Raw genomic sequence first — 27,640 nt, forward strand, 5'->3', positions numbered from 1 at the left:
TAATGTTCAGTAAGCTGGCCCATTCGGCTGTTACCTGAGTGCAACAAATGACAATCACTCCAATGTCCTGCAAGAAATATTCCACAAAACAAACTCCAGACAATAGGAGGCATAAGCACAAAGAATGTGCAGATTCATCCACAAACTGTCCTGAAGGAGTGTTATTCCACAAAACAAACTCCAGCCGCTAGGCAGAACCAGCACAAAAAGAAACAAAAAGGCGCTCCGTTTCCTCGGTCAGTCAAGTGAATGTTCAGTGAGCCGGTCCACTCGGATGCAATGTGAGTACCACAAGATAACTTACTCACTCCACTGACTTTATGAAGGACATTGCTTGCTGTGGGCATGTGAAGGTTTTACGGCCATCCTTAGCATCTATTATCAATTTGGCCGGGAATATCAGTGCAAAAGCGACCTTCCATTGATGTAAGAGTTTCTTGTATTCCTTGAATCGATCACGTTTCTCTCATTGAATTCGCAAAGTCTGGGAACAAGAAAATGCTGTGGTTCTTCCAAGAAAGCCTTCCTTTATCCTTGCCTCACGTAACACAGGATCTTTATCAGATGATCTCAGAAATTTGGCCAGAATTGATTGGGGCCTGCCTCCCTCAGTGAATCTCCGAGCCGGAACCCTGTGAGCTTGTTCGATTTCCAGCTTATGGCCTGCTATGTCAAGCAGATTCGGAAAGAGCCCGTCCAGGAATTTCATCGTATTCTGTCCCTCTTCGCCCCCTGGAATTCCGACGATACGGACGTTATTCTGCCGGCTACGGTTCTCCATGACCTCTAACTTCTCCCAGACATGCTCCAAATCCACCTTGGTCGCTAGCGGATTAGCAGATAATTCCCTCTCTGCTGACTCTAAATAATCGATCCATTTCTTGACATTCCCCACTCTTGTAACCAAATCAAGTAAATTTCGCTTCCATGACAGTGAACGATCGACGTATCACAGCAAGATCCTCCAAGACAGCAACGACCTTCGTCAGCATTGCCGACATGTTCAACATCTCTCGCTGCACTTCCCCAATTAAATCGACTCCATGGCTCACATCCTGCTAAGGGGCGTCAGCTTAAGCACGTAAGTGTCTTTTAATGTCTCCAGAGCCCGAGGATTTTGAATTCTTTGACATATTGTCCTTCTAGAACAGTTATGGAACAGAGTGTATCGAATCTCACCAGTTAATATTGTTAGTATTAAAATTAGCAAAGCTCGCCGTTCACACGTCCTATCCTTGCATGGCGTCACATGACCTCGACATTTCACATTCTTAAAATAAAGTAGTGATCCTAACTGACCTAAGACAGGGAATGTTTTCTATGATTAAATGTCAGGAATTGTGAAAAGTTTTAAGAGTTTAAATGTATTTGGCTAAGGTGAATGTAAACTTCTGACTTCAACTATATTTGTGAAATGCTTCATTTTAAATACATTTACTGAAATAAAATATAAAGCCAGCAGTGTTTTCATATTTTTGACAGAGCTGTGTTCTCCCATTATTTTTAAAGTCTCAAATAATAGACATTTCAGCTTTTGTCTGGACACACACACAAAGTCTGCAGTAATGCTAGGAAACCCAGCATTTCACAAGCCTAGGCACACATTTCAAACTGTGTAATCTCAGCATTCTTAACATTGCAACAAATGCACAGCCACACTCAGTGAAGATAAAGCTGAGATAAGATAAAAACAAGCAATTTTGAATAACAAAACAAAACAAGAAAAAAATATATATATAATTATGAAAGGGCATCCTAATTCTCCTGAATCATCTCTAAAAAGTTTCATATCCAATTTGTAAATCATCAAATATCTGTACTGAATGTGTATGCATAACACAGTGGAATATGTGTCAAATTTAACAAGCAATTCATTTGAATATTGATACTGACTGGTTCACCCATTAGATTTTCTTTTCTTTAACCTGTTTGCACAAAATCTCAACATTATATAGAGGCCATATCAAAAGATCTGCCTGACCAGATAAATGTCATGGTTATAGTTATTTTAGAACAGTATTTTTATTTTTTATTTTTTTTGGTGAATACTGCACCATTACTAACAAACTCACATTTCAAACAAAAAAGAGTCGTGATCAAGGAAACGGTATAAATCCTAAATAACAATACAATTAATTTTCTTGGACTGATTTTTGAGTGTATAAAACACAAAACATGCTTCAGAACATAAATGAACATTTGGAACAAACAGAGGGATGTTACAAAGACAGAAAGTTTCATTTGGGTGACTAAGTGATGGTGCACGATAAATAAAAATATGCATAAAAAAATAACTACAACCTATTATATCATACCAGTGCTATATTTTGTGTGAATCATTGGGGGGGAAAAATAGTTTGGATTTATTTTATTTTTTTCAGATTCGGACACAAAAAGTCATTTCAGATAGGCAAGAAATCAGAAGCATTCCGTGCTAGTGCCTTTAATCTTAAGTGCAATTCTCTGCCATCTGCAAGGACAGCGTTATCATAAATCATACAATTTAATTCAAATTAATTTGAAGGATTATTAATATGGACATTCTAGCATATGACACTGAAGCTATTTTTTTTTAAGACAAAAAATGTCACACATAGCCATTACCATGTCACACCCAGGAATTACTAGAACAATTCACTGTTTTTATTGTGGATTGACAAATCAATTCAACCGAGACAGGACATTCGGGACAACACATACTAAACTAATTTGTGATTTATAAAACAAATACAATAAAAAAATATTTCAACAGGAACACAAAAGATCAAGAGAATTTGTCTTCAGCTTAAGATGATAAAATACAATGTTCCAGGTTCAGCTCAATCGACAGCATTTGTGGCACAATGTTGATTACCACAAAAATTAATTTCAACACGTTCCTCCTTTTCTTTAAAAAAACAAAAATCGAGATTACAGTGAGGCACTTACAATGGAAGTTAATGGGGCCAATTTTTCAAGGGTTAATAGGCAGAAATTTGAAGATTATAATTTTATAAATGTACTTTAATTCTTCTATTAAAACTCATGTATTATCTGAGTTGTAAAGCTGTTTAAATTGTAGTTTTTACAGTCATTTTAGGGTTTGTTGACATTAGTTGCAAAATTGGCTGTAACTTTACACAGAAATGGTTTGTGATTTTATCACACTAAAACCATGTTTACAAGCATATTGTTTGTCTTGCGGCTATACTTTTGAAAAAGTGAGTATTTTACTGTTCAAAAATTGGCCCCCCATTTACTTTCATTGTAAGTGCCTCACTGTAATCTCAATTTTTTTTTTTTTTTTTTAAAAAGGAGGAACAAGTCTAAATTTATCTTTATGGTAATCAATTATGGTACAAATGCTGTCGATTGAGCTCAACTTGTATTGAAACCGGAACATTCATTTAAGTGCTGAAAAAGTACCACTCCCAAACTAACAACAGTGTATGACTAATCAAAACTTTCTAACTGATTACTCGCCTATCCAGGAAACAGGAAAATCCAACATTTCTATATTCTTGAAGTTGTGCAATTTAGTAAAAACCATCTTATTCCCTTTTAAATGATTAACTCAAGTAAAAAAAGAAAAAAAAAAAGAAAGAAAAAAATCCAACTGACTCCAAACAAAATATTCAAAAACATTTCCTGGCACTTCTCTACATTGTGCCAACTCAATATTGGTGTAAAATATGATTGACTATAAATGACAAAATACAAATGATAAGGTTAATGTTTTTAAGAGGCAAAAAAAATAATAATTAAAATAATTTTACTCACAGATCATTTTTAGGGCAACATTAAGCTATGTTTGTTTCTCATTAACAAATAATCCAAAGATGCAGAACTTAGATAAAGCATAACCTTAGTATTAAAAGACTACTGTAGTAGCATAATGATAATTGTTCCCCTCAGTGTAACATTAAGGGATTACATCTCAACAACTAATACAACTGTGTCTCTTTTAAGGTTTGCAAATTCCCAAATTCCAAACCAAGGGATACAAAAGATCAAAAACGCTCTTGTAAAGACATTTTCATGTGTTTTACACTTCTTAAAAGTTTACAATTCCATAGGTTACTTTTAGTTTGTTCTACAATCATAAATATATGCACAACGTGACCACAGAACTGACAGTGCTGTACATGACATGCCTTTAAAAATTGCATGGGAAGCAGTGGCTGACTGGCATGAAGGTGCTGACATCTATTAACACATTAATAGGGACTTAATAAAGTTCACAGCTTAAACTATCAAATTATATCTCTTCAATAAAAATCTCTACAAACTACTGTTTTGACTTGCAAAAAACTAATCATTACTTGGATCAAATAGTAGGGGTTTGTATTTTTACACACACAGTCAATATAACTGAAATGTCCGCAAATTCATCTTTTTCCCTCCCCTTTTGGCGTAGTGACTCGCCTCAATCCGGGTGGTGGAGGATGAATCTCAGTTGCCTCCGCGTCTGAGACTGTCAATCCGCGCATCTTATCACGTGTCTTGTTGAGCACGTTACCACAGAGATGTAGCGCGTGTGGAGGCTTCACGCTAATCTCCGCGGAGAATAACCTCCGAGGAGGTTACCCCATGTGACTCTACCTTCCCTAGCAACAGGGCCAATTTGGTTGCTTAGGAGACCTGGCTGGAGTCTCTCAGCACGCACTGGACTCGCGAATTCAGGGGTGGTAGTCAGCATCAATACTCACTGACGTACCCAGGCAGTCTGCATACTCTTCTAAAACAAAAGTACGGTGATATAGTTTGAATTGTTTTCAATAAAACATTTCCCCCCTCTAATTACTAGCAGCTTACGAATGGTCGGGATGGGTCACATGACCTCATCCCAGAGTGCCGTCTTTGTTTTTTTATTTGGATGGGTCAAAAGGCTTGCTTCTGTTAAAACAGAGAACATATACCAGTAACAGATACATGTAAGAACAGACTGATATATAAATGGAAGGCTAAATAAATGAAATTAATATTGTAAATGAAGTTATGAGTTGTGATAAGCATGTTACATCACTGGCTTGCAATGATGCTTGCAATGATGCAACTTGACACAATTAAGACTGCAAGAAGAAAAGGTTAAGTTAAAATGTTTAATATGAAACTGTGAGTTGTCCAATTAGGTCATGGGTTTAAGTTAAATGGGTCAAATTCAGGGTGTCAGTGGCTTGTTAAAAGGGAAACCAAAATCTTGAAGACCATGATCAGGGATGGAGGCCTCTGGCTCCTCCTGCAGGAAACAAGGGTTCATTCCATTCAGGATGTTCGGCTCATTTAGGAACTCTTGCAATGTTATACTAACATCAGTGTCAGGAGGAGAGAATGCTTCTGGAAAGAGGACATCTACACTAGCCATGGGAAGAGAGTCTTGGAAGCATGGTGATGAAATGTTGGAATCGGTCTCTGGGAATGCTTGTGGAACACTGAATTCATCCTCTAAAATGCTGTTAAGCAAGTCAGCATCAATGGTAGAGCTGGAGAGCATGGGTGAATTCTCAGGCCCTTGGAGCATGACCTCATTGGCCATCTCAGAAATGGGAGGGTCTTTTTTTTTTTTTTTAATGAAGGAAAGGAGAAATAAGGAGATATTATAAACCCAATAAGTGCAGTATCACAACAATAGCAGATTCTTTCAGTTCTGACACATTCCTTCTTTGGTGGACTCGAATAACTGAGCATTAGGCATTACATGCATTTTAACAATTTAAAGGTATAGTTTACCTAAAAATAATTTTGTATTATTTACTCACCCTTATGTTGTTCCAAACCCATATGACTATCTTCTGTGGGGAAAAAAAAAAAAAAAATTACGTTAGGGATTGACTACCTCAGTCACCATTCACTTTCATTGTATGGAAAAAGATGGAATGGAAGTGAATGGTGACTGAGACAGAGTAAATAACGAGATAATTTTCATTTTTGGGTGAATTATCACTTTAAGAAAGTCAGTTCAAGAGAATGGCGTGCAACCTGAAGAGTTAAGTCAACAAGCTTCCACACACAAAGAATGATACATTTATGTTAAGCGGCTTCCACATGACTCAGGTCAGGGCGTCAACGCTCTGCAGAATGCTAGCGTCAAGCGCTGCTTTGCTCTCCACATGCAGGGTTTGCACAGCTTTTTAAGAATGAAATTTAAGCACTTTTGCAGCGCTCTCAAGCTACCCAAGTCATCTTTTTCCAGCACAACATTATCCAGTTTTTCTTGGAAAAAAATGCAATGATATATATAAAAAATAAATAAATAAATAAATAAAACAAACAAAAAACTTGTGACTTCAAACCCCATCTATAAAAATAAAAGTTTCAAGAATTAATTTACACCCACAGCTAGGAGAATCCTTAATAGGATAACACCCAATGCTTAGCATTAACACAAATCGGCAACACCGGGTATCTATGTGGCCGTGGTTTATAGTGGGGTTAAAACCGTGGTTTATAGTGGGGTTAAATTAATATAAAAACAGAATTTCAAGAATTTATATTTTTTTATAAGCCATTTGAATAGTGGATAAAAGAAGACTTTGTTGAAAAATGCAAGCAATTCAGTGACAAGATATGAGACACTGAATCTCACCTCTAAATTCAGTGTGGGACTGTTTTACCCCCACACCATTATACAGCATGACTGCAATTATTAGACTGATCTGAAGAATATGTGGAGTATTATGAGTGATTTCAGCTGTTTTAACAGCTAAAATATATAAGGGATAAATCTATACAGCTAGCCTGAAGCACACATTCAACAAGGCCTTAAAACATGTAACACTGATTGTCAGTAAAACATATATAAATTTAACACTCAAGGCATGTTTTCCACTTATAGTTTTCCACTAAATGTGTTAATGGAAGAATATTCAATCATAAATATAACTATATATAAAATTGGTAAATGTACCAACATATCAATAAATATGAACAATATTTAACCACAGATACTAAATTTATTGTACAAACTCATGATCACTTTTAACAGATTTAAGAAACAAACTCAGATATTAGTCTACATTACTGTAGTCTAGTACTGAATAAGAATTATTGAAGTACAAATATAATATGTCATAATTTTTTATGTTCATATGAATTGGTCCCGTTAAACCCTCAAGCCTTTATTTTGAAGGTGAACTGAATACATTTGTGTTTCTTGCGTAGTGTTTTTGAATCGCTCCTCATTCACAATCTGGGAAAATGCCCCCTTCTCCTCTGTGCCTCAGTGTCACGTTATAACAAGAATATCTGGAATTACATGAAAAAGTGATTTCGTAGCACAAAAAAAAAACGCACCGCACACTAATAGCAAACCAAATTCAAAACACTCCTGAGATTGATGGAGTTTGTGTTGGCCGTTCACGGTTTACAAGTTTACCGTATCATGTTAGGGCCATGTCTATGAAGACTATATGTATATTTAGCTAATAAAACTGCAGCCTTTTGGAGGGTTTAATAAATTGCACTAGGCTTAATGCAATTTCCCTTTTATTTTGATAAACTGTTCAGCCCTAAACTGAACACATTTAATTATCACATGCATTAACTTTCTGCCCTACTTTTAAGCATTCATGCAATTCTACATATTTATTGTAAAGTTGTTCCAAAGTAAATTCAAGTTTGTAAGCTTGTCTTGTGCATAATCCCTGCACAAGACAAGCTTACAAAAATGTTTAAAATGTTCTTGGCGAATTTAAATTAGTTCAAGAAACGAGGTCTCTGGAGTCTGGATGCTTGGAAGCAATAAGGTAAAAACTTATGGATACAAAATATTTGAGATATTGAGACATTAAATATCTCTTCATATAGTTTGACCGTTTCTAAAAGTTTCTTGTTAGTTTCATCAGTAGTGAGGCAAAAATTTGCTCTAAAGTTGAACCTGTCATTGCCAAGACAGACTTTGTGTATATGCAAATTGCCCGGTAATCATTGGATGACACTTTGAAAGGTCAGTGAAAACAAGTTCACAGTGGAAATTATTTGAATTTATCGGCACCGGGGGCAATGCTGACGCTTCAATACACAGACTTCGATATATTCGGCATGTGGAAGCGCTTTAGAGTAATGGTTACATTTTTGTTGTTAAAACAGAGAAGTATAAATGCCACAGTCCCCAGTCAAAGTCCATCACACAAACTGAAGGTCCCTTTGTGCACAGTAAATCAAATGCACTTAGGGAGGGAAAGAGTGAGAAAGGGAGGGTCTAAAAAAGATCCTGGCTATTGACAGACAACTTGATATGGCTTCTGAATGGAAGATACATATCTGAAAAAGCATCTATTATAGATCTCCATTTATTAGAAAATCATGCATCATGAAATCCAGGTGCACAGTAACACCACAATGATCACCCAGCAAGTGAGAGGCAGGACAGAGACGAACTGATTGGATTTTGAGGGGCCGTGGAGGCTGGACTCACCTCTGTGCTGAGTGCACAGGTCAGAATCTGGCCCCTCTCTGACGCTTGTACATCCGTTCCTGCAGCAACCAAGCACAGAGCACTCAGTTTACTATGGAAACCAGTAAACCTACTCACACCACATTCCTGAAACTTTACAGCATCACATGCATGGTATAATTGTTCCAGATAAACTAGTCGTAACTACTTTAAAAGAATTGTCACAATGTGATCCTTACATTATCAGATAATGATGCTATGTGCAACATCCAGTAATAAAGTGCTGTATAATCTCTACACAGGCAGTATAACAAGTATGTGTCTTCACCAGCCGAAGACCGCTAAAGTGATTTACAACTCGATTTTCTTGTGAATCCAGCACCACCTCAAATCTCTGAATGAAGCCAGCATGTGCGAGATAAGACTTAATCAAACTCCCATCTGAACAGACCCGAGTTTTCTTAAAACAACTTGTACCACTCCCTACATTATAAGAAGTCATTAGTCAATCAAACATGCTGGCTATTAAATAAGCTATATGGCTTAAAGTAAAGCCCAACAAGAACATAATGTATGATTTATAAAACTTACAGCAGTTAATATCCAGCAGAAAACGACCTCCAATAGTACCTTTAAAATAGGGATGTGCAAAATTATGTATTTTCCAAATCAACAAGTTGGTGGGTTGCTTAAATGACTAGTTGGAAGAATATTCCTTTAAGAAGCGTTTGAAATGGGTACTGCAGTCTAAATTCAAAATATTGGAGAGTTGTCTGCCCCGCCCCAGACTCGAAGCTCATGCGGGTTTCCAGAATTAACCAACTCAGCATCCATTTTAAAGGATTTACGTGCTTTAAGTTGTCTCCATCTTCCAAAGGCATCTCCAATATTTATCCTTGTTTTACTACGTCTCTGGTCATGGTGGTACTTCGATGGATGGCGAGGCTTTTTAGATCGGGTGGAATCTGTTATCTCTTATCCAGTTCATTTGCTGGCTTCCATAGCTGCAGCACGCAGTGTTGTTTGCCTGCAAACTTGTTCAAATCTGGCAACCCGGCGGTGTCTAAATACTATTGGTGAGTGGGCGGGATCACACAGGCCAAAACACAAACAGAAATTCGCCCGGAATGGAAACTTGAAAGTTGTGGCTGTAGCATTGTTATCGGAGAAGCCAGTATTTCAACTTAGCATGTTTCCTAATTCTCTAATGACATATTACGGTCATTTTATGATTTAGTACAGTAAAAATATTACATATAGCACCTTAAGTTCAATCAATAGCATTTGTGGCATTATATTGATTTCCACAAAAAATTACTGACTCATCTGTCCTCTTCTTTAAAAAAAGGAACAGGGTTCAAATTTACAGGGATAGTTTACCCAAAAATGAAACTTTTCTCATCATTTACTCACCCTCATGCCATCCCAGATGTGTATGACTTTCTTACTTCCGCAGAACACAAATGAAGATTTTTACATAAATATTTCAGCATTGTAGATCCTCACAATGCAAGTGAATGGGTGCCAAAATTTTGACCTCCAAAAAGCACAAAGCCATCATAAAAGTAATCCATACAACTCTAGTGTTTTAATCCATATCTTCAGAAGTGATATGATACGAAACAGATCAATATTTAAGTCTTGTTTTGCTAGAAATTCTTCCCCCTGCCCAGTAGGGGGCGATATGCATTAAAGGTGCTATAAGCGATTTTGGAATTATGAAGCGTTCACACGACTGAGATTAGCCTAACCCCCTCATTCCAAAACCCCACCCTCCAAAGATAATTTTGAGACCAAAAACCGAACAAAAGAGCAGCATTGTTCATTCCTGTGGCTGTCAAATTCAACTGACAAACATTATGAATCAAAGCCTCAATTACCTGCTTCAAATACAACACTAAGTGAACGAGCAAAATGATTGACAGGTGAAAAGCGTCAATGTCCGGACACATTTTTGATTGCTGTATACAAAGTCTACAGCTGTCACAGAGACCAGTGAGATATCTCAGGACACTTATTTCATTAATATCTTGAAGGGAGTTGGAAAATTTTCCTGGATTTTTTGCATACTTTTCCATGAGAAAGAGAGAAATAAAAATAAATAAAAATAATCGCTTACAGCACCTTTAAGAACATGAATCACCAAAAACACAAGAAGAATGTGAAAGTGAAAGTGGAGATTGATAGTAAAAAAGGACTTAAATATTCATCAGTTTCTGACCCACACCTATCATATCACTTCTGAGGACAATGATTTAATCACTTGACTTTTATGGATCACTTTTATACTGTGTGATTTTTTTGGAACATCAAAATGTTGGCTCCCATTCACTTGCATTGTATGGACCTACAGAGCTGAAATATTCTTGTAAAAATCTTCATTTATGTTCTACAGATGAAAGTCATACACATCTGGGATGGCATAAGTGTGAGTGAATGATGAGAATTTTCATTTTTGTGTAAATTATTTTCTTTTAATTGCACTTACAATAAAAGTGAATGGGGACAATTTTTGGAGGGTTTAAAAAGGCAGAAATTTGAAGCTTATAATTTTATAAAAGCACATACAGTACATTAATTTTTCTGTAAAAACTCATGTATTCTTTGAGCTGTAAAGTTGTTTAAATCAAAATTTTGCTATAACTATACAGAGAAAAGATTAGCAAGTACAACACAAAGTGGCTAAATTTAAAGACAACATTTCTGAGAGGGTTTTATCTTGTCCAATAGCTAACAAACAGCATGTTAATTAAAGCACCACAGCTAAAATACCTATGATGTAACAAATATATATTTCATGACCCATCTCTACTCTACAACATACGCAATTATGAAAGTACCAAAACATTCCAAAACAAAATGAGGAATGGTGTGAAATTCTTGGTACTAATGATGCACAGCACTTCAGTGCTGAACTAATAACTAGTAACCTGTACACCATTGTAAATATCATAAAACAAAAAGTGCACTAAACCCCAGCACCAGGGAATATGTGCACAGTCATAAATGTTAGCCATCATCAGTCAGCATCATAAAATTTGTTAAACTATTACAGATACAATTTTTTTAAAAAAAAGACACACAATTTTGAAATAATTATGCATGCACACAACACACACACAAAAAAAATAAATAAATAAATAAAATAAACAAAACATACTTACTCTTTGTGCGAGACAAAAACCAATTTGGTTTTGAGGTATTTCAAGTAAGGATTCTCCTCTGAAACAAAAAACAATACACACTTACTGTACTATGTATATGAAACAACAACAGCAACAACAAAAATCTAATGTAAATCATCATATCATGTAAAAGAGAGTCTTGCAATACAATTTCTCTCTTCACTCACACATACACACATTTAAACAGTCTGGTTCCAGAAGTAAAAATCCCATTTATTTTCTCCATAGGTGAAATTATTTTTAACGATATCATATAAATCTTGAAATGATGGTATATGTTTTTGTTTTGTTGTTTCAACTTCATTTTTTTTAACAAAGCACACCAAACGAGCTCTGCAGTAAACAGCCACTCCTATGATGCACTGTGAATGATTTCAAGGAGTCTCCCTATGCTATATATACACAGTATATCAAGTAATCATATAAACTCAGCAAAAAAGAAACGTCCTCTTACTTTCAACTGCTTTTATTTTCAGCAAACTTAACATGTGTAAATATTTGTAGGAACATACAAATGGGGGGGGGGGGGTCAAAATCAAAAGTAACAGTCAGCATCTGGTGTGGCCACCAGCTGCATTAAGTACTGCAGTGCATCTCCTCCTCATGGACTGCACCAGATTTGCCAATTCTTGCTGTGAGATGTTATCCCACTCTTCCACAAAGGCACTTGCAAGTTCCTGGACATATCTGGGGAGAATGGCCCTGGCCCTAGCCCTCACCCTCCGATCCAACAGGTCCCAGACGTGCTCAATGGGATTGAGATCCGGGCTCTTCGCTGGCCACAGCACTACACTAACATTCCTGTCTTGCAGGAAATCACGCACAGAACGAGCAGTATGGCTGGTGGCACTGTCATGCTGGAGGGTCAGGTCAGGATGAGCCTGCAGGAGGGGTACCACATGAGGGAGGAGGATGTCTTCCCTGTAACGCACAGCATTGAGTTTGCCTGCAATGACAACAAGCTCAGTCCGATGATGCTGTGACACACTGCCCCAGACCATGACGGACCCTCCATCTCCAAATCGATCCTGCTCCAGAGTACAGGCCTCAGTGTAACGCTCATTCCTTCGACGATAAACGCGAGTCTGACCATCACCCCTGGTGAGAAAAAACCACGACTCGTCAGTGAGGAGCACTTTTTGCCAGTCCTGTCCGGTCCAGCAAAGGTGGGTTTGTGCCCATAGGCGATGTTGTTGCAGGTGATGTCTGGTAAGGACCTGCTTTACAACAGGCCTACAAGCCCTCAGTCCAGCCTCTCTCAGCATATTGCGGACAGTCTGAGCATTGATGGAGGGATTGTGCGTTCCTGGTGTAACTCGGGCAGTTGTTGTTGTTGTTGTCATCCTGTACCTGTCCCGCAGGTGTGATATTCGGATGTACCGATCCTGTGCAGGTGTTGTTACACGTGGTCTGCCACTGCGAGGATGATCAGCTGTCCTTCCTGTCTCCCTGTAGCGCAGTCTTAGGCGTCTCACAGTACGGACATTGCAATTTATTGCCCTGGCCACATCTGCAGTCCTCATGCCTCCATGCAGCATGCCTAAGGCACGTTCAAGCAGATGAGCAGGGATCCTGGGCATCTTTCTTTTGGTGTTTTTCAGAATCAGTAGAAAGGTCTCTTTAGTGTCCTAAGTTTTTATAACTGTGACCTTAATTGCCTACTATCTGTAAGCTGTTAGTGTCTTAACGACCGTTCCACAGGTGCATGTTCATTAATTTTTTATGGTTCATTGAACAAGCATGGAAAATATTGTTTAAAGCCTTTACAATAAAGATCTGTAAAGTTATTTGGATTTTCACAAAATTATCTTTAAAATACAGTGTCCTAAAAAGGGATGTTTCTCTTTTTGCCAAGAGATAGAGATATATATATATATATAGATATATATATATATATATATATATATATATATATATATATATATATATATATATATATATAAATAATCAAATATATAACTCCTCAAAACAATGACTGACAAGTTTCTAGAATAAGCCTTTTCTTTTTTGCCATTTTTGACCTAATATTGACCTTCAGACTTGCCAATTTATTGCATACTGTGGCAACTCAAAAACAAACACAAAGACATTATTAAGATTCATTTAACAAACCAAACAGCTTTCAACTGTATTTGATATAATGGCAAGTGATTTTCTAGAACCAAATTAGCAATTTAGCATGATTCCTCAAGGATAAGGTGTTTGAGTGATGGCTGCTGGAAATGGGACCTGTCTAGATTTGGAAATTACTTTTTACTTTTTTCAAATGGTGATGGTGCTGTTTTTTACATTAGTAATGTCCTGACTGTACTTTGTGATCAGTTGAATGCCACTTTGGTGCATTAAAGTACCAATTTCCTTCCAAAACAGCTAAATCTGTACATTATTCAAAATTTTTGGCCGCCAGTGTGATTATAATATCAGAGGTCTTGTGGAGTCCATGTCTCGACGGGTCAGAGATGACTGATCAGCCACAACATTAAATCCACTGACAGGTGAAGTGAATAACATCGATTATCTCGTTACAATGGCACCTGTCAAGGGGTGGGATATATTAGGCAGCAAGCGAACAGTCAGTTCTTAAATTTCATGTGTTGGAAGCAGGAAAAAAGGGCAAGCATAAGGATCTGAGCAACTTTGACAAGTGCCAAATTGGGATGGCTAGACGATTGGGTCAGAGCATCTCCAAAACGGCAGGTCTTGTGGGGTGTTCCCGGTACACAGTGGTTAGTGCCTACCAAAAGTGGTCCACGGAAGGACAACTGGTGAACCGGCAACAGGGTCATGGGTGTCCAAGGCTCATTGATGCGTGTGGGAAGGCTAGCCTGTCTGGTCTGAACCCACAGAAGAGTTACTGTAGCAAAAATTGCTGAAAAAAATGTAATGCTGTCCATGATAGAAAGGTGTCAGAACACACAGTGCATTGCAGCTTGCTGTGTATGGGGCTGCGTAGCCACAGACCAGTCAGAGTGCCCATGCTGACCCTTGTCCACCACCGAAAGCGCCTTCAATGGGCACGTGAGCATCAGAACTTGACCATGGAGCAATGGAAGAAGGTGGTCTGATGAATCACGTTTTCTTTTAGATCTTTTGGACATGTGGATGGCCGGGTGCATGTGCGTCATTTACCTGGGGAAGAGATGGCAGCAGGATGCACTATGGGAAGAAGGCAGACCGGCAGAGGCAGTGTGATGCTCTGGGCAATGTTCTGCTGGAAAACCTTGGGTCCTGGCATACATGTGGATGTTACTTTGACACGTACCACCTACCTAAAGATTGTTGCGGACCACATACACCCCCTCATGGCAACTGTATTCCCTGATGGCAGTGGCCTCTTTCAGCAGGATAGTGCACCCTGCCACACTACAAAAATTGTTCAGGAATGGTTTGAGGAACGTGACAAAAAGTTCAAGATATTGACTCCAAATTCCCCAGATCTCAATCCAATTGAGCATCTATGGGATGTGCTGGACCAACAAGTCCGATCCATAGATGCCCCACCTCGCAACTTACAGGACTTAACAGGATCTGCTGCTAACGTCTTGGTGCCAGATACCACAGGACACCTTCAGAAGCAGTGTTGGGGGTAACGTGATAAAAGTAACGCGCGTTACGTAATCAGATTTCTTTTTTCGAGTAACGAGTAAAGTAATGCAATATTTTTTAATTTTAGACCATAATGTAGGAGTTACTTTTTAAATAAAGTAACGTGCTGCTTTTGTACACCTCTACTGTCCCTGTATTGTGTGAAATCAGGAGTAAAATGTGCAGACTTCGAGGAGGAGACGTAGTGCATGATTGGAGTGTGAGACCAGAGACTATTTAGCACAGAGAGATGAGTCACTTCTATTTAAATCAATGGGAGAATTGGAGTGCCCTACTAAGAAGCTCTAGCTCCCAACAGTCAATGGATGTAGAAAGGAAGTCCCACCTTGCAGATAAAAGCGCCAATCACCTTTTAGATACAGACATGGTCTGTCAATCAACTCGCTAACGTGCATGCGCATTTCGTGTTTTAGAGTAATATGGGGTCAACGTTCGGTTGAGTGAAACGTGGTTGATTCATGTGTTAATACACACTGCATTAAAAAAATAAAATAAAAAAATAATCAGTAAACACGTTTAGGCAGAGGGATTACAAGCGTCTTGCACTGGCCACGACATGATACACAGGGTGAAATACTCACTCACTTCACTGACTTATGCAGCTGAACTGCTCCATGTTACAGCTCCCCTGTAACTGGGAGAATGGGATGAGAAAAGCGGACTCTGAATCAGTGGCTCTGAGCAGTGTTCTACATCGATTATGTTAAAATGTCTTAGTTTCTAAAAAGATTATTATTAAAAAAAAAAATTTTTAAAAAAGTATAAACAAGTAGTTTGATTCATGAAACAAACCGTTTTGATGACATTTTGGTAGCATTAAAAAGATTCCATTCAAGTTCTATGAAAATGCACCTTTGAAGTTGTGGCGTCTGTACGCATCGTGGATCAACTCAAAACAAGCAGGCACTGAGATGACTTAAGTGGAAAATATTAATTTATTCATCAGACTTATTCCTTGAACATGTTAGGCTGGCATTCCCCAATAAATTTTATCCTGACTTCTGAAAAACTTCTCAAGTTGACTCTGGCATAGTCGATGGGCACCGCATATGATGACATATGATGCAGGTTCAAGTGTTGGACTTTGCTGTTTTAAGTAAGACAGTGGTTATTCTTCATTATTCATAATGGCTGCCATGTTGATGGAAAAACAAATCATGCATAGTCATGTTATTGATTCATTATTTTAAATATGACATGACCTACAGTACTTTCTAAACATCTGTTTGTTTACTATGTTGTTTTCACATGAGTGTTGTACAGTAGCTAGCATGACCTGTCATGTACCATGTATGCAATGCATGGCTTATTGGTATGGAATGCATAGCATAGCAGAAGAGAAATGGGCTGTGAGAAAAGTGTAACGCAAAAGTAACGCTTTACTTTCCATAAAAAATTACATTCTAATTAAGTTACTTTTTTAAGGAGTAACGCAATATTCTAATATTCTTTTAAAAGTAATGTTACCCAGCACTGTTAAGAGGTCTTGTGGAGTCCATGTCTCGACGGGTCAGAGCTGTTTTGGCGGTACGTGGGGGACCTACACGATATTAGGCAGGTGGTTTTCATGTTGTGGCTGATCGGTGCGCACACACGCGCACGCGCACACACACACACACACACAATTATTCAACCCCCACAAGACAGTAAGGATTTACAAAAGGTAAGCTTTTCTGAATTTTTAAACTTTACATCTATATCAGTTGAGTTACACATTCAAAGCCATAGTGTGAATATATAACCTAATATTTCTAAATAGCAGGATTTTTTAAAAATAGAGCCATGTCATAATTATTCAACCCCTATTGCATTTTGTTTCTTAAATATGTAAGGCTATAAAAGTAATTGTTTTAAAACAAAATGAAGTCAATCTGCAAATGGCACTTATTTATGTTTTAAAATTTAAGTTTAGCGTCGTAAGCAAAAATGTATTTTTATGCAACAAAATGCAATTAAAAATAAGCTGTCTCAAAAGCTAATAGAGGAGATTATTTCATTACACAAGAAAGGTCATGGCTAAAAGTAAATTTCCAAGGCACTTCAATTTCCAATAGACAAAGTTGGCAGCACCATTCATACATTTTTTAAATACGGTACAACAGCAACCTTCTTGGGGTGTGGAAGAAAGCAAAACTGCAAGGGAAATGTTGACTCCAGTCAACTGAATATTCGAGAAGTAATTAGGAAAGACCTGTGGAGTCCTGGAAGAAGGTTTTATAGATGTATGACACTAAACTGAAAATGAGTTTGACCCATGGGTCAGCAGTACGTCTGGAGTAAGATGACAAGGTGATGACAAGAACGACACCATCCCCACAGTCAAGCATGGAGGTGGGTCAGTCCTGTTATGGGGGTGTTTTACGGCTGCAGGAAACGGCTGTTCTGACTATGTGACTGACACCATGGATTCTTTCAGGTATCAGGCCATTTTGGCATAAAAAATGTGATGCCTTCTGTGTGTAAATTGAAGCTTGGTGATCACTGGACTTTCCAGCAAGACAATAACACCGCTGTCCAAAATGTGGTTCAGGGATAGGTCGTGGAATGTCCTTAAATGGCCCTTTCAGTCCATCATTAAAATCCCATTGCAAACCTTTGTTGGGATTTCAAGGAAGCAGTGGCAGCACAGAAACTAAAAAATGTCAATGAGCTGGAAGCTTTTGCTCATGAGAAATGTGTAAGAATTCTAATAGAGAGGTGTCCGAAGCCTGAGAACACTTACCTGAAACATTTATTTGCTGTTATTAAGGATAAAGGATGCTCTACAAATGATTGAATTTGGGGGTTGAATATTTTTGACATGACATTTGTGGAGAGAATTAGTTATTTTTTATTGTAAAATTTGGGTAAACTGAACTCTTTGTTCTCAAAATCACTCAAATGTGTATTAAAAACTTACTTTGACTGTTTACTGAGGTTTTAGTTGATGTGTTTTAATTTACATCACCAGAATGTATTGCTGGTCAGGGGGGTTGAATAATTTCGATTGCAACTACACACACACACACACACACACACAAATATTTTGCAATAAACTTTAAATATGTTTTTTCTTTCCTTTTTACATAAAACAACATTAACAATCAACATTAAATCAATAGTTTTATATTTTTCCATAGATTTTAATCCGATTACATCCTTCGCAATGCTTCTTGGGATTGTAGTTCATTTCTTCATGAAAGATGTTAAAGTACACAATCAAGTACCTTTGTCTTTTTATTCATGGCTTAGAACTCTTGTATGAAGTACTTTATGAAATCCTTATGGAAAAAATACTTCTGGATCGAAGACAGCTGACAGAGTAAGCATGTACTGATGCTGCGGACTGATCTAATAGTTCGATATTTTTAGTTGGTTATTAACTCCTTATATTTTAGCTTTTTAGATATTTTAAGAGTATCAAACTACTTTATCAAAAGGTAGTTTAACTGTAACTTAGTGTAATTTCTGTGCTAACAGCGCCACCAAACAGCATTGTGAAAATAAACATTCCTTTTAAACAGCTTTCTTGAATACTCTCTTCTTCTGCCATTAATCAAACAAACAGATAGTGCTGCCCCAAACCCACACGATTGGTTGAGTCAATGTTGCGGTGTTGGACTGGATGGGTCACTTAACCCCCGTTCACACCGCAAATGTCATCGAGACGACAAAGCAACACAATCCCTTTTTTTTTTTTTTTCAGTGAGAGCAGAGTGACTTCCGGTGAAACGAGCAACAGTGACAGTTGGCGACAGAGGTCACTGTTGCGAACGATATGACAAAGTTTAACTTTATGCAAATGATAAGCGACATTTGGGAGTGACTACCAATGAAAGTAAAGATACCAGAGTCGAGTGCAGGCAAGACGGAGAAGTTAAAAAATTTTCTGTGAGCGATTTCATTGTTCTATATCATTTGTCTGTAACCACACACATGGATATAGCCTAATAAAAATGATGCATGGAAAACTGTGTCGGCATTCCAAGCAAGTTTGATTCAGACATTGAAAGATTGTCCATCTTGTTCGTGATATGATGCATTGAGCACTGCTGCATGTAAAAACACTCTCCCCTACAAAATATTCATTTTCAGAAGCAATAGAACAGATTCCTTCTCAAATTAGAATAATATCTTAGTTTTACCAGCAGTATAATCTGTAATCAGAATTTCCCAAGCTACTTGGCAAGCTACAATTTTGAAGAAGTTTCCATAGCACCACTCCCTAATAAAACAAACCCAGTGCATATCAGACCACAAACACATTCACCACACTGCAAGAACATTTAAATAGTTTTGCATAATTCTTCCTTGTTCTTTTTCAATATCTCATTTTCTCACTCACAAATGCACACACATCTGCAAGGCATACACCAGCTTACCTCCAGTCTTTTCGCTGTAGTACTTGCCGAATGCCTCGTCTTTAGGGGTGTTTGGGTAAAGATAACACAGTGGGTTAACAGGAACATTTTCTGCTTCCATGATCTGAAAGTTGCGGACAATCTCAGGCAAAGCAATCTGCTTCAGGTCTGCACTGGTAAATGGCTGCACTGCTCGAACATCCGGTTTGCCTAACAGAGAACATAGAAAAGTGTGTTGAAATGTTGTTGGCAATGTGTACATTCAGTCTGATTTTCTTTGACACAACATGGTCATAGACTGAAGTAAGAGTAGCTGGGTCCCTTAGGACAATATATATAAAGGTTTACCATAGTTAGAATACTGCACCCAGCTGAACGTGATTCCACCATCTCTGATACTCTCACTGAAACGCAACAGGAAAGTGCCATTCTGCTTCTTCTTCAATAAAACCTTCTCTGTTCCTTTGCTCACAAAACCCATTATAGATCTGCAGAGACAAACATACTTGTGTTGAACAAACATCTACAGCTTAATGTCTGTCTGTCTATCTATCTATCGATTGATCTAGGCTTCCTTACCCATCACTCCACAGGTCTGACAGGTACACTTTAACCAGGTTGAGAATACCATCCAGCCACACCCACAGGGTGAAGTTTGTACCAGGGATATTCTCCTAAAATACACACACACACACACACACACACACACACACACGTAAATACATACTAATACATCCGTTTTAGATATTTAAATTAGAACTTTATAAGTGCCTTGTGCTCAGGTGTTCTTACCTTACTGAATCTGGCCCAGGATATCTTACAGTTGTCATAACTCTGTTGTTTACCTGATTTATACATATATACACACATATTTTCACATCATTATCTTATAGGAGATCACTTTTTAGCCTTTACCATCATATGTATTATATAAAGTAGAGATCAAATGTCAATTCTGAAAATCTGAGATTCAAGTTCAAATTTAAACCTGGAAATAAACAAAGTTTAAGGATTCTGAAACATTTAAAAACATAATAATGTAAAATTAATATGCTTTTAAGATGTTTTCATTTCTAGGTCAATAATCAAATAAGCAAATGTGTGATCTTAACTGCTTTGTACAAAAGGTTAGTTTTCATTGATTCCACTGAAGTAAACGTTATGCTGATAATATACTCTGTAATGAAAAAATATATTAAAAGGAAAAGAAAAACTGAAGCATATACAGGATCTACTCTCTCTCTACTCTCATTCTAATGTACAGAGAGAGAGAGAGAGAGAGAGAGAGAGAGAGAGAGAGAGAGAGAGACCAACCAATATCTCAGTTTTACCGATTAATAGGTGCCAATGGTTGCTTTTTGGATCTATCGGTTATCTGCAAAAATCTATGCCAATAGTTGCGATAGTTTTTTTTTTTTTTTTTCCATCATGTCTCCAACTGCACATCTTGTGAATAATATAATGATAAACCTTATTCCTCATTAAACCTCATCTGATGAAATATATAGGCTATAAAAAGCTTAACTTTGTAAATGCTTTAATGTAGAGCATTGTAACAGAACCAAGTCTCTATCCTTTCAAAATAAGAATCCCTTGAGTGTTTCTGGCTTGTTTATAGTTAAAAGTCCCACATTATGCACCAAATCTTTATTTTATCCTTGTTGTTATCTGGGATTTTATTCATTTTGGACTTTTGTAGCATCTATGTCCGTGCCCGTCATAGTAAGTAAAAACTACAAAAATTTGTACATTCTATAAATCGATTTTTAAAACTATCGCCCTTTTCCAACCTTAATTATCTATATCAGCAAAATACACTATCGGTCGACCTCTGATATTGTGTGAATATATACACACATGCTTTATATGGTCCAATGTCCAAAGGGAAGATAATGTTATTTGAGGGTGTTTTCAGTTAAGTAACAAAAGGTGGGATGTGCGCTTACCAAAAAGTTTGATGGCGAGGGTCTCCAACTGATCGTTGTCCAGACCACGTTTTCCACAGGAGAGAAACTGCCAACTCAACATCTCCCCAAACTGCGACCAGGAGGCTACAGGGGAGCTCTCAAAAAATTTTACTTTCTAGATGCACACACAAAAGTGAACTGTTAAGATGTGAATTAAAACGCACTTTATGTTGCACTATTACTATGGCTCATTAAAAATATAATGCAAGCATGACTGCTGCTCTCTGACCTTGAGATCTGAACAAAGCATGTTGAACCAAAGAACAGATGCCCAGGCACTCTGCTGCTGACTGGAATTTGAAATCACCACAACGGGAAGAGAAGAGGTCTAAGAAAAAAAGGAACTATGATTATAAAATCTGAGTGCCAAGTCTCTGGAATATCCAACTGCTTTGAATGAGGAAAGGATGCCTCACCTCCAAAGAGACAGACAGGCCTTGATAGTCAAACTGTGTCTCAAAGTTTACTTTGTGTAGTTCTTCTGTCACACTCAATGAAAGCTGCACAAAACATGTCACAGGATTTACACATACACATAAACAGAACAATGCAGAACACATTTTGTAAGTAGCCCCAAATACTTCTGAACAAGTTGAATAATCAAAATAATTCCTTGATACATGAACATTTTGTTCCACTTCTGTAGCTGTTTTGCCTCAGGAATCAATGCTTATCTGTTTTATTTGGAGTGGCACTTCAGACCAAACGTGTTCTTGAATTAATAAAAGCTAAATGCAGTGCAACGAATGGAATGGAATGCAGGTGTCTCAAGACACGTTTTCAAAATTATTTTAACTTTACAGCGTTTAAAAATGTGGCGCTCATGCAAAAGATGCTGAAAAAAATAGCGAGACCATCTAGCATGTTTACATAGAAAAACAAAATGTAGACGGAAAGCAATTTACAAAACTCACCTCGTTGATTACTTTTCCTCCACCACCAACCTTCTGATCTTTCAAAGTCTGAAGAAATTCACACATAATCAATGCTTTTCCCTCCCCCTCTCTTTTTCATAATTCTGACCTCTCACACATACAATGTAGAAATAAACAAATATATATGATGCTGTTGTGCTACCACTTAAAATCAACTGAACATTAAAATGTATCTGGTTTCACTTTTGATATTCTTCAGATTCTTCAAATACACTTCAACATTATGCTGGAATTAGCAACATTCATACAGTGTTTTAGCACATAATGAAGATGTAATGTTACTATAACAAAACATTCCAACACACACTTTAACACTTACCAAATGTCTGAAATCAGCCACCATACCCCCATTCGTACTCTCAGCCATGTTAAGGGCTTTGCTCGATGTGCCCAGCACATTAAACTTACGAACCCTATCACACACACACACACACACACACACGTATTAAAATGACATCATAGTATCATATCCTGGTTCTGAATTTCTGCATTCTTCTGTTTAGCTGTTTGATTCGTCTCCAATACAAAACATTGGACCACATCAGATGAGGTCAAACAGCCATTCCTTAAAACACTGTCCTTTAACTGATGAAACTGTGTATTCTGTACACATTTAAAATTTAACATGATAAGGCATGTGATTAATTAAATATGATTAACACATTTTATGCAGTTAAAGCATTCATTCAGTTTGACATTCTAACTGTTAGATTCTGTTCTGTGTAATTTTGAAAAACCTAGATGTGATGTTTAACAAAAGTAAAGTAATTTAATGTGTGCTAAGTTACAAGTATACAGGTAAGAGTGTGTTCACAGTATATGTGTATGGAGACACTCACCCTTTTACTTGTGGAGCATCCCTAAAAATAAAGGATGGAGGAGAGATTGAGAGTGTAAACTTATCCTCATTTATGATTCTCAAACATACTATTAGTCACATCTTACAAAACAAAGACAGAAAGTGAGACATAAATCTTACTTGTCAGTGGAGACAGTCACCTTCATAACATGGTTGAGCTCAGGAACTTTATACAAGAATCTGCAGAGGAAAGTGATGGGATAAATAAACAGTGAGGCCTGTGCTGCATAAACTAGATAAATCAATATTCTAGTTTATATATAGCATACCTTGCATATATATTTTTTGCATATATATATATACACAGGTGCATCTCAATAAATTAGAATGTCGTGGAAAAGTTCATTTATTTCAGTAATTCAACTCAAATTGTGAAACTCGTGTATTAAATAAATTCAGTGCACACAGACTGAAGTAGTTTAAGTCTTTTGTTCTTTTAATTGTGATGATTTTGGTTCACATTTAACAAAAACCCACCAATTCACTATCTCAAAAAATTAGAATATGGTGACATGCCAATCAGCTAATCAACTCAAAACACCTGCAAAGGTTTCCTGAGCCTTCAAAATGGTCTCTCAGTTTGGTTCACTAGGCTACACAATCATGGGGAAGACTGCTGATCTGACAGTTGTCCAGAAGACAATCATTGACACCCTTCACAAGGAGGGTAAGCCACAAACATTCATTGCCAAAGAAGCTGGCTGTTCACAGAGTGCTGTATCCAAGCATGTTAACAGAAAGTTGAGTGGAAGGAAAAAGTGTGGAAGAAAAAGATGCACAACCAACCGAGAGAACCGCAGCCTTATGATTGTCAAGCAAAATCGATTCAAGAATTTGGGTGAACTTCACAAGGAATGGACTGAGGCTGGGGTCAAGGCATCAAGAGCCACCACACACAGACATGTCAAGGAATTTGGCTACAGTTGTCGTATTCCTCTTGTTAAGCCACTCCTGAATCACAGACAACGTCAGAGGCGTCTTACCTGAGCTAAGGAGAAGAAGAACTGGACTGTTGCCCAGTGTTCCAAAGTCCTCTTTTCAGATGAGAGCAAGTTTTGTATTTCATTTGGAAACCAAAGTCCTAGAGTCTGGAGGAAGGGTGGAGAAGCTCATAGCCCAAGTTGCTTGAAGTCCAGTGTTAAGTTTTCACAGTTTGTGATGATTTGGGGTGCAATGTCATCTGCTGGTGTTGGTCCATTGTGTTTTTTGAAAACCAAAGTCACTGCACCCGTTTACCAAGAAATTTTGGAGCACTTCATGCTTCCTTCTGCTGACCAGCTTTTTAAAGATGCTGATTTCATTTTCTAGTAGGATTTGGCACCTGCCCACACTGCCAAAAGCACCAAAAGTTGGTTAAATGACCATGGTGTTGGTATGCTTGACTGGCCAGCAAACTCGCCAGACCTGAACCACATAGAGAATCTATGGGGTATTGTCAAGAGGAAAATGAGAAACAAGAGACCAAAAAATGCAGATGAGCTGAAGGCCACTGTCAAAGAAACCTGGGCTTCCATACCACCTCAGCAGTGCCACAAACTGATCACCTCCATGCCACGCCGAATTGAGGCAGTAATTAAAGCAAAAGGAGCCCCTACCAAGTACTGAGTACATGTACAGTAAATGAACATACTTTCCAGAAGGCCAACAATTCACTAAAAATGTTTTTTTTTATTGGTCTTATGATGTATTCTAATTTTTTGAGATAGTGAATTGGTGGGTTTTTGTTAAATGTGAGCCAAAATCATCACAATTAAAAGAATCAAAGACTTAAACTACTTCAGTCTGTGTGCATTGAATTTATTTAATACACGAGTTTCACAATTTGAGTTGAATTACTGAAATAAATGAACTTTTCCACCACATTCTAATTTATTGAGATGCACCTGTATATATATATATATATATATATATATATATATATATATACACACACATTAGTCAGCCAATATTAGCCTTTCACCGATATATCGGTATCGGCGTATATTTTACCGATATGAAATATGTTCTGAAAAAAAGTTAATGCAGAAAACAATGCTTTAGAATTGGAGTCATAACGTAGTTTGTCCAGCAGAGCGCGCTCCAACTGCAGACTAGGCGGAGTTAAACGGTGTGGATTTGAGCGATCTGTTCTCATTAAATTGCTAACTAGTTTGTGAAATACATACTGGAAAGTTAATAAAAAACTACCCCATCATTTTATATAACTAATATAATGTTAACCCTGTCCCTGACAACCATGTCACTCATGTTTATCACATCTGTTTGCTTTTAGCCAGCTATAGTTTGTCAATGCAGTCAGTAATGTAGCAGATTGAAAGATAAACATCAGAGCATCTTTTTGCAGCTCAGCAGACAATGGTGCGGTGGTGGAACGTGTGTAGTGAGGGTTGATTTCACGCTTCACTGTTGCCTAGTTGGTGAGACACAATGCTGGAAAGTAAATAAAGTCCATATTTTACTCTCCGTGACAACAAGCTTACAGCTAACTAGCTAACCACGTAGCTACTTTCATTGTTGTCAGCTGAGTGGAAGCTAATGAGTAAACATGTATTCACCAAACTGTTTTGTTCAAGATTCACAGTTTGGTACCCCCTTCAACCGAACAATTCCAGTCATGTCATTTATAAAAATTTAATATTTAAAAGTCTGGTTTTCCAGACATTAAAATAGGATATGTAATAAAAGTAGATTTAATAAATAGTATATTTGCCCTGTGTAAATAATAATATATAGGAACTGTATCTAAAATAAATGAGGGGTGATACATACTAATACAACAGGCTGGAAAAATAGACATTTATTCATTTTAATATCCTATATATATATATTTTGAATGTTGAAATTTGACACCGGGCGACGCACCCTAAAAATGGCACCGTTAGATCAGCTTCATACTGAAGAGCCGCTTAAAAGTATGTTTTTTTTTTTCCCTCTCTCGTAAATGGAGTGTAAATGCCAACATCATCATATATGTCGAAAGGATTGAAGCCTGTCATGCAATACATGGGTCACTGATGTCATTAAATATCAGTCTGCTTTTTTATTCCATCAGTTGCTCCTGGTTGGAGGCTTCTGTAAATATTTAGTGTATACGTAGGGTTACGTCCTACATAAATGTAATGGTGCAACGCTCAGATATTTAGTAGAGCGTAAATAGTGACTTAGTGCCCATTTACGCCACAACTATGCTAAGTTGTAATGTACATATAGCTGGTGCAACCAGCCCCTGATGTTTATTTAGCTATTTATTTTATTTTAATTTATTATTTATTTAAATGGTCAGCATCTGACTGATACTAAACATACAGTACTGATTTTTATTTTATTTTATTCTTTATTTAAATGGTCAGCAATTGACTTATACTAACAGTACTGATGTTTATTAAGCTATTTATTGTATTTTTATTCTTTATTTTCTCAGTGTTCATTTCTAGAATTTGTTGGCAATGTATAACAATAATGTCAAATGTTCTTTGATAAAAAATATTTAAGAAAGCAGCCTTCTGAGTACCTTTGCATAGTCATATCAGTGCAAAATCGGTGCACAATCCACATAGAAAAGGTCTGTTTTCATTCCAGCTCAAATTAGCTATATCGGTCACCATAACGGTTTTTTTGTACGCTTATGCTGTATTTTTCTTTGCTTTTGTTTCCAAGTTCTGCGCTTGATTTTCCAAAACTTGTGAATAGAGTTTCATGTAAATCCGGGGGCGTTTTACGTGCCCATTGGTCCACTAGTTCTTGACTCGACAGCTCCTCCTCTAGCCAATCATTCGAAGAGAGGAGGTGACGTCACTCCAATGCAACTCCGACAGCTGCTGATCAATATTATATTATTTGTGGTTGATAGATATGCTGCTTGTGTCTGTTTTGAGTATTTTCTGCCAGCTCTAGGAAACAATGTGTTGTCCGAGTAGGCTATTATCATAGTCCGTTAAAACGTATCGAGTCAGCTGAATTTAGTTAGCAGAGTCTTTAAATTTAGGCATAATCTAAGACTTCCTTGTTTGTAGGTTATTGGCTGCATATCTAAAAAACAAAAAAAACAAAAAAAAAACACAAGGCTGGGTTGGTGTGGATGGTTGATGCATGTTTTTACTAGCTGCACCAATGTAGTCGCAAGTTCAGAACCCAACTTGATCTGCTTTTCCATGAAATAAAATCCAGATCCCGACAGGCCTATTACAATAGACTATTTGTGAATCAAGAACGTCCAATATCAAGTCAACTTTATTGCATTATTTATTGACGTGGGGACGCTTGGTGACTTGTTTCTGAATTTCACTGCAGTATCATGGAAAAAGAAACTACATGTAGCCATGCCAACGATGCCAACGTAGGATCAGTACATAACGGCACATTCAGCAACATGGA

At 37.4% G+C, this 27,640-nt stretch overlaps 1 protein-coding gene across 2 annotated transcripts in view; it reads right to left on the reverse strand.

Moving 5' to 3' along the window:
* Nucleotides 1–2,600: 2,600 nt before the first annotated feature.
* Nucleotides 2,601–27,640, reverse strand: part of LOC127448824 (signal transducer and activator of transcription 1-alpha/beta-like) — a 42,318-nt gene continuing 17,278 nt past the window's right edge. Inside the window, exons 11-25 of one of the 2 annotated variants that reach the window (XM_051711645.1) lie at nucleotides 23,387–23,446; nucleotides 23,247–23,267; nucleotides 22,727–22,820; nucleotides 22,387–22,434; nucleotides 21,889–21,972; nucleotides 21,702–21,800; nucleotides 21,452–21,587; nucleotides 20,298–20,350; nucleotides 20,085–20,179; nucleotides 19,854–19,993; nucleotides 19,527–19,715; nucleotides 11,539–11,596; nucleotides 8,396–8,454; nucleotides 5,739–5,771; nucleotides 2,601–5,532 (exon numbers count right to left, since the gene is read on the reverse strand). In XM_051711645.1, the coding sequence (XP_051567605.1) occupies nucleotides 5,141–5,532; nucleotides 5,739–5,771; nucleotides 8,396–8,454; nucleotides 11,539–11,596; nucleotides 19,527–19,715; nucleotides 19,854–19,993; nucleotides 20,085–20,179; nucleotides 20,298–20,350; nucleotides 21,452–21,587; nucleotides 21,702–21,800; nucleotides 21,889–21,972; nucleotides 22,387–22,434; nucleotides 22,727–22,820; nucleotides 23,247–23,267; nucleotides 23,387–23,446 (1,561 nt within the window). In that variant the 3' untranslated portion in view covers nucleotides 2,601–5,140. The remainder of the gene's footprint in view (nucleotides 5,533–5,738; nucleotides 5,772–8,395; nucleotides 8,455–11,538; nucleotides 11,597–19,526; nucleotides 19,716–19,853; nucleotides 19,994–20,084; nucleotides 20,180–20,297; nucleotides 20,351–21,451; nucleotides 21,588–21,701; nucleotides 21,801–21,888; nucleotides 21,973–22,386; nucleotides 22,435–22,726; nucleotides 22,821–23,246; nucleotides 23,268–23,386; nucleotides 23,447–27,640) is intronic. The other variant, XM_051711646.1, reaches the window with a different exon arrangement.

The sequence above is a fragment of the Myxocyprinus asiaticus genome, chromosome 12, assembly GCF_019703515.2.
Source record: "Myxocyprinus asiaticus isolate MX2 ecotype Aquarium Trade chromosome 12, UBuf_Myxa_2, whole genome shotgun sequence".
NCBI lineage: Eukaryota > Metazoa > Chordata > Actinopteri > Cypriniformes > Catostomidae > Myxocyprinus > Myxocyprinus asiaticus.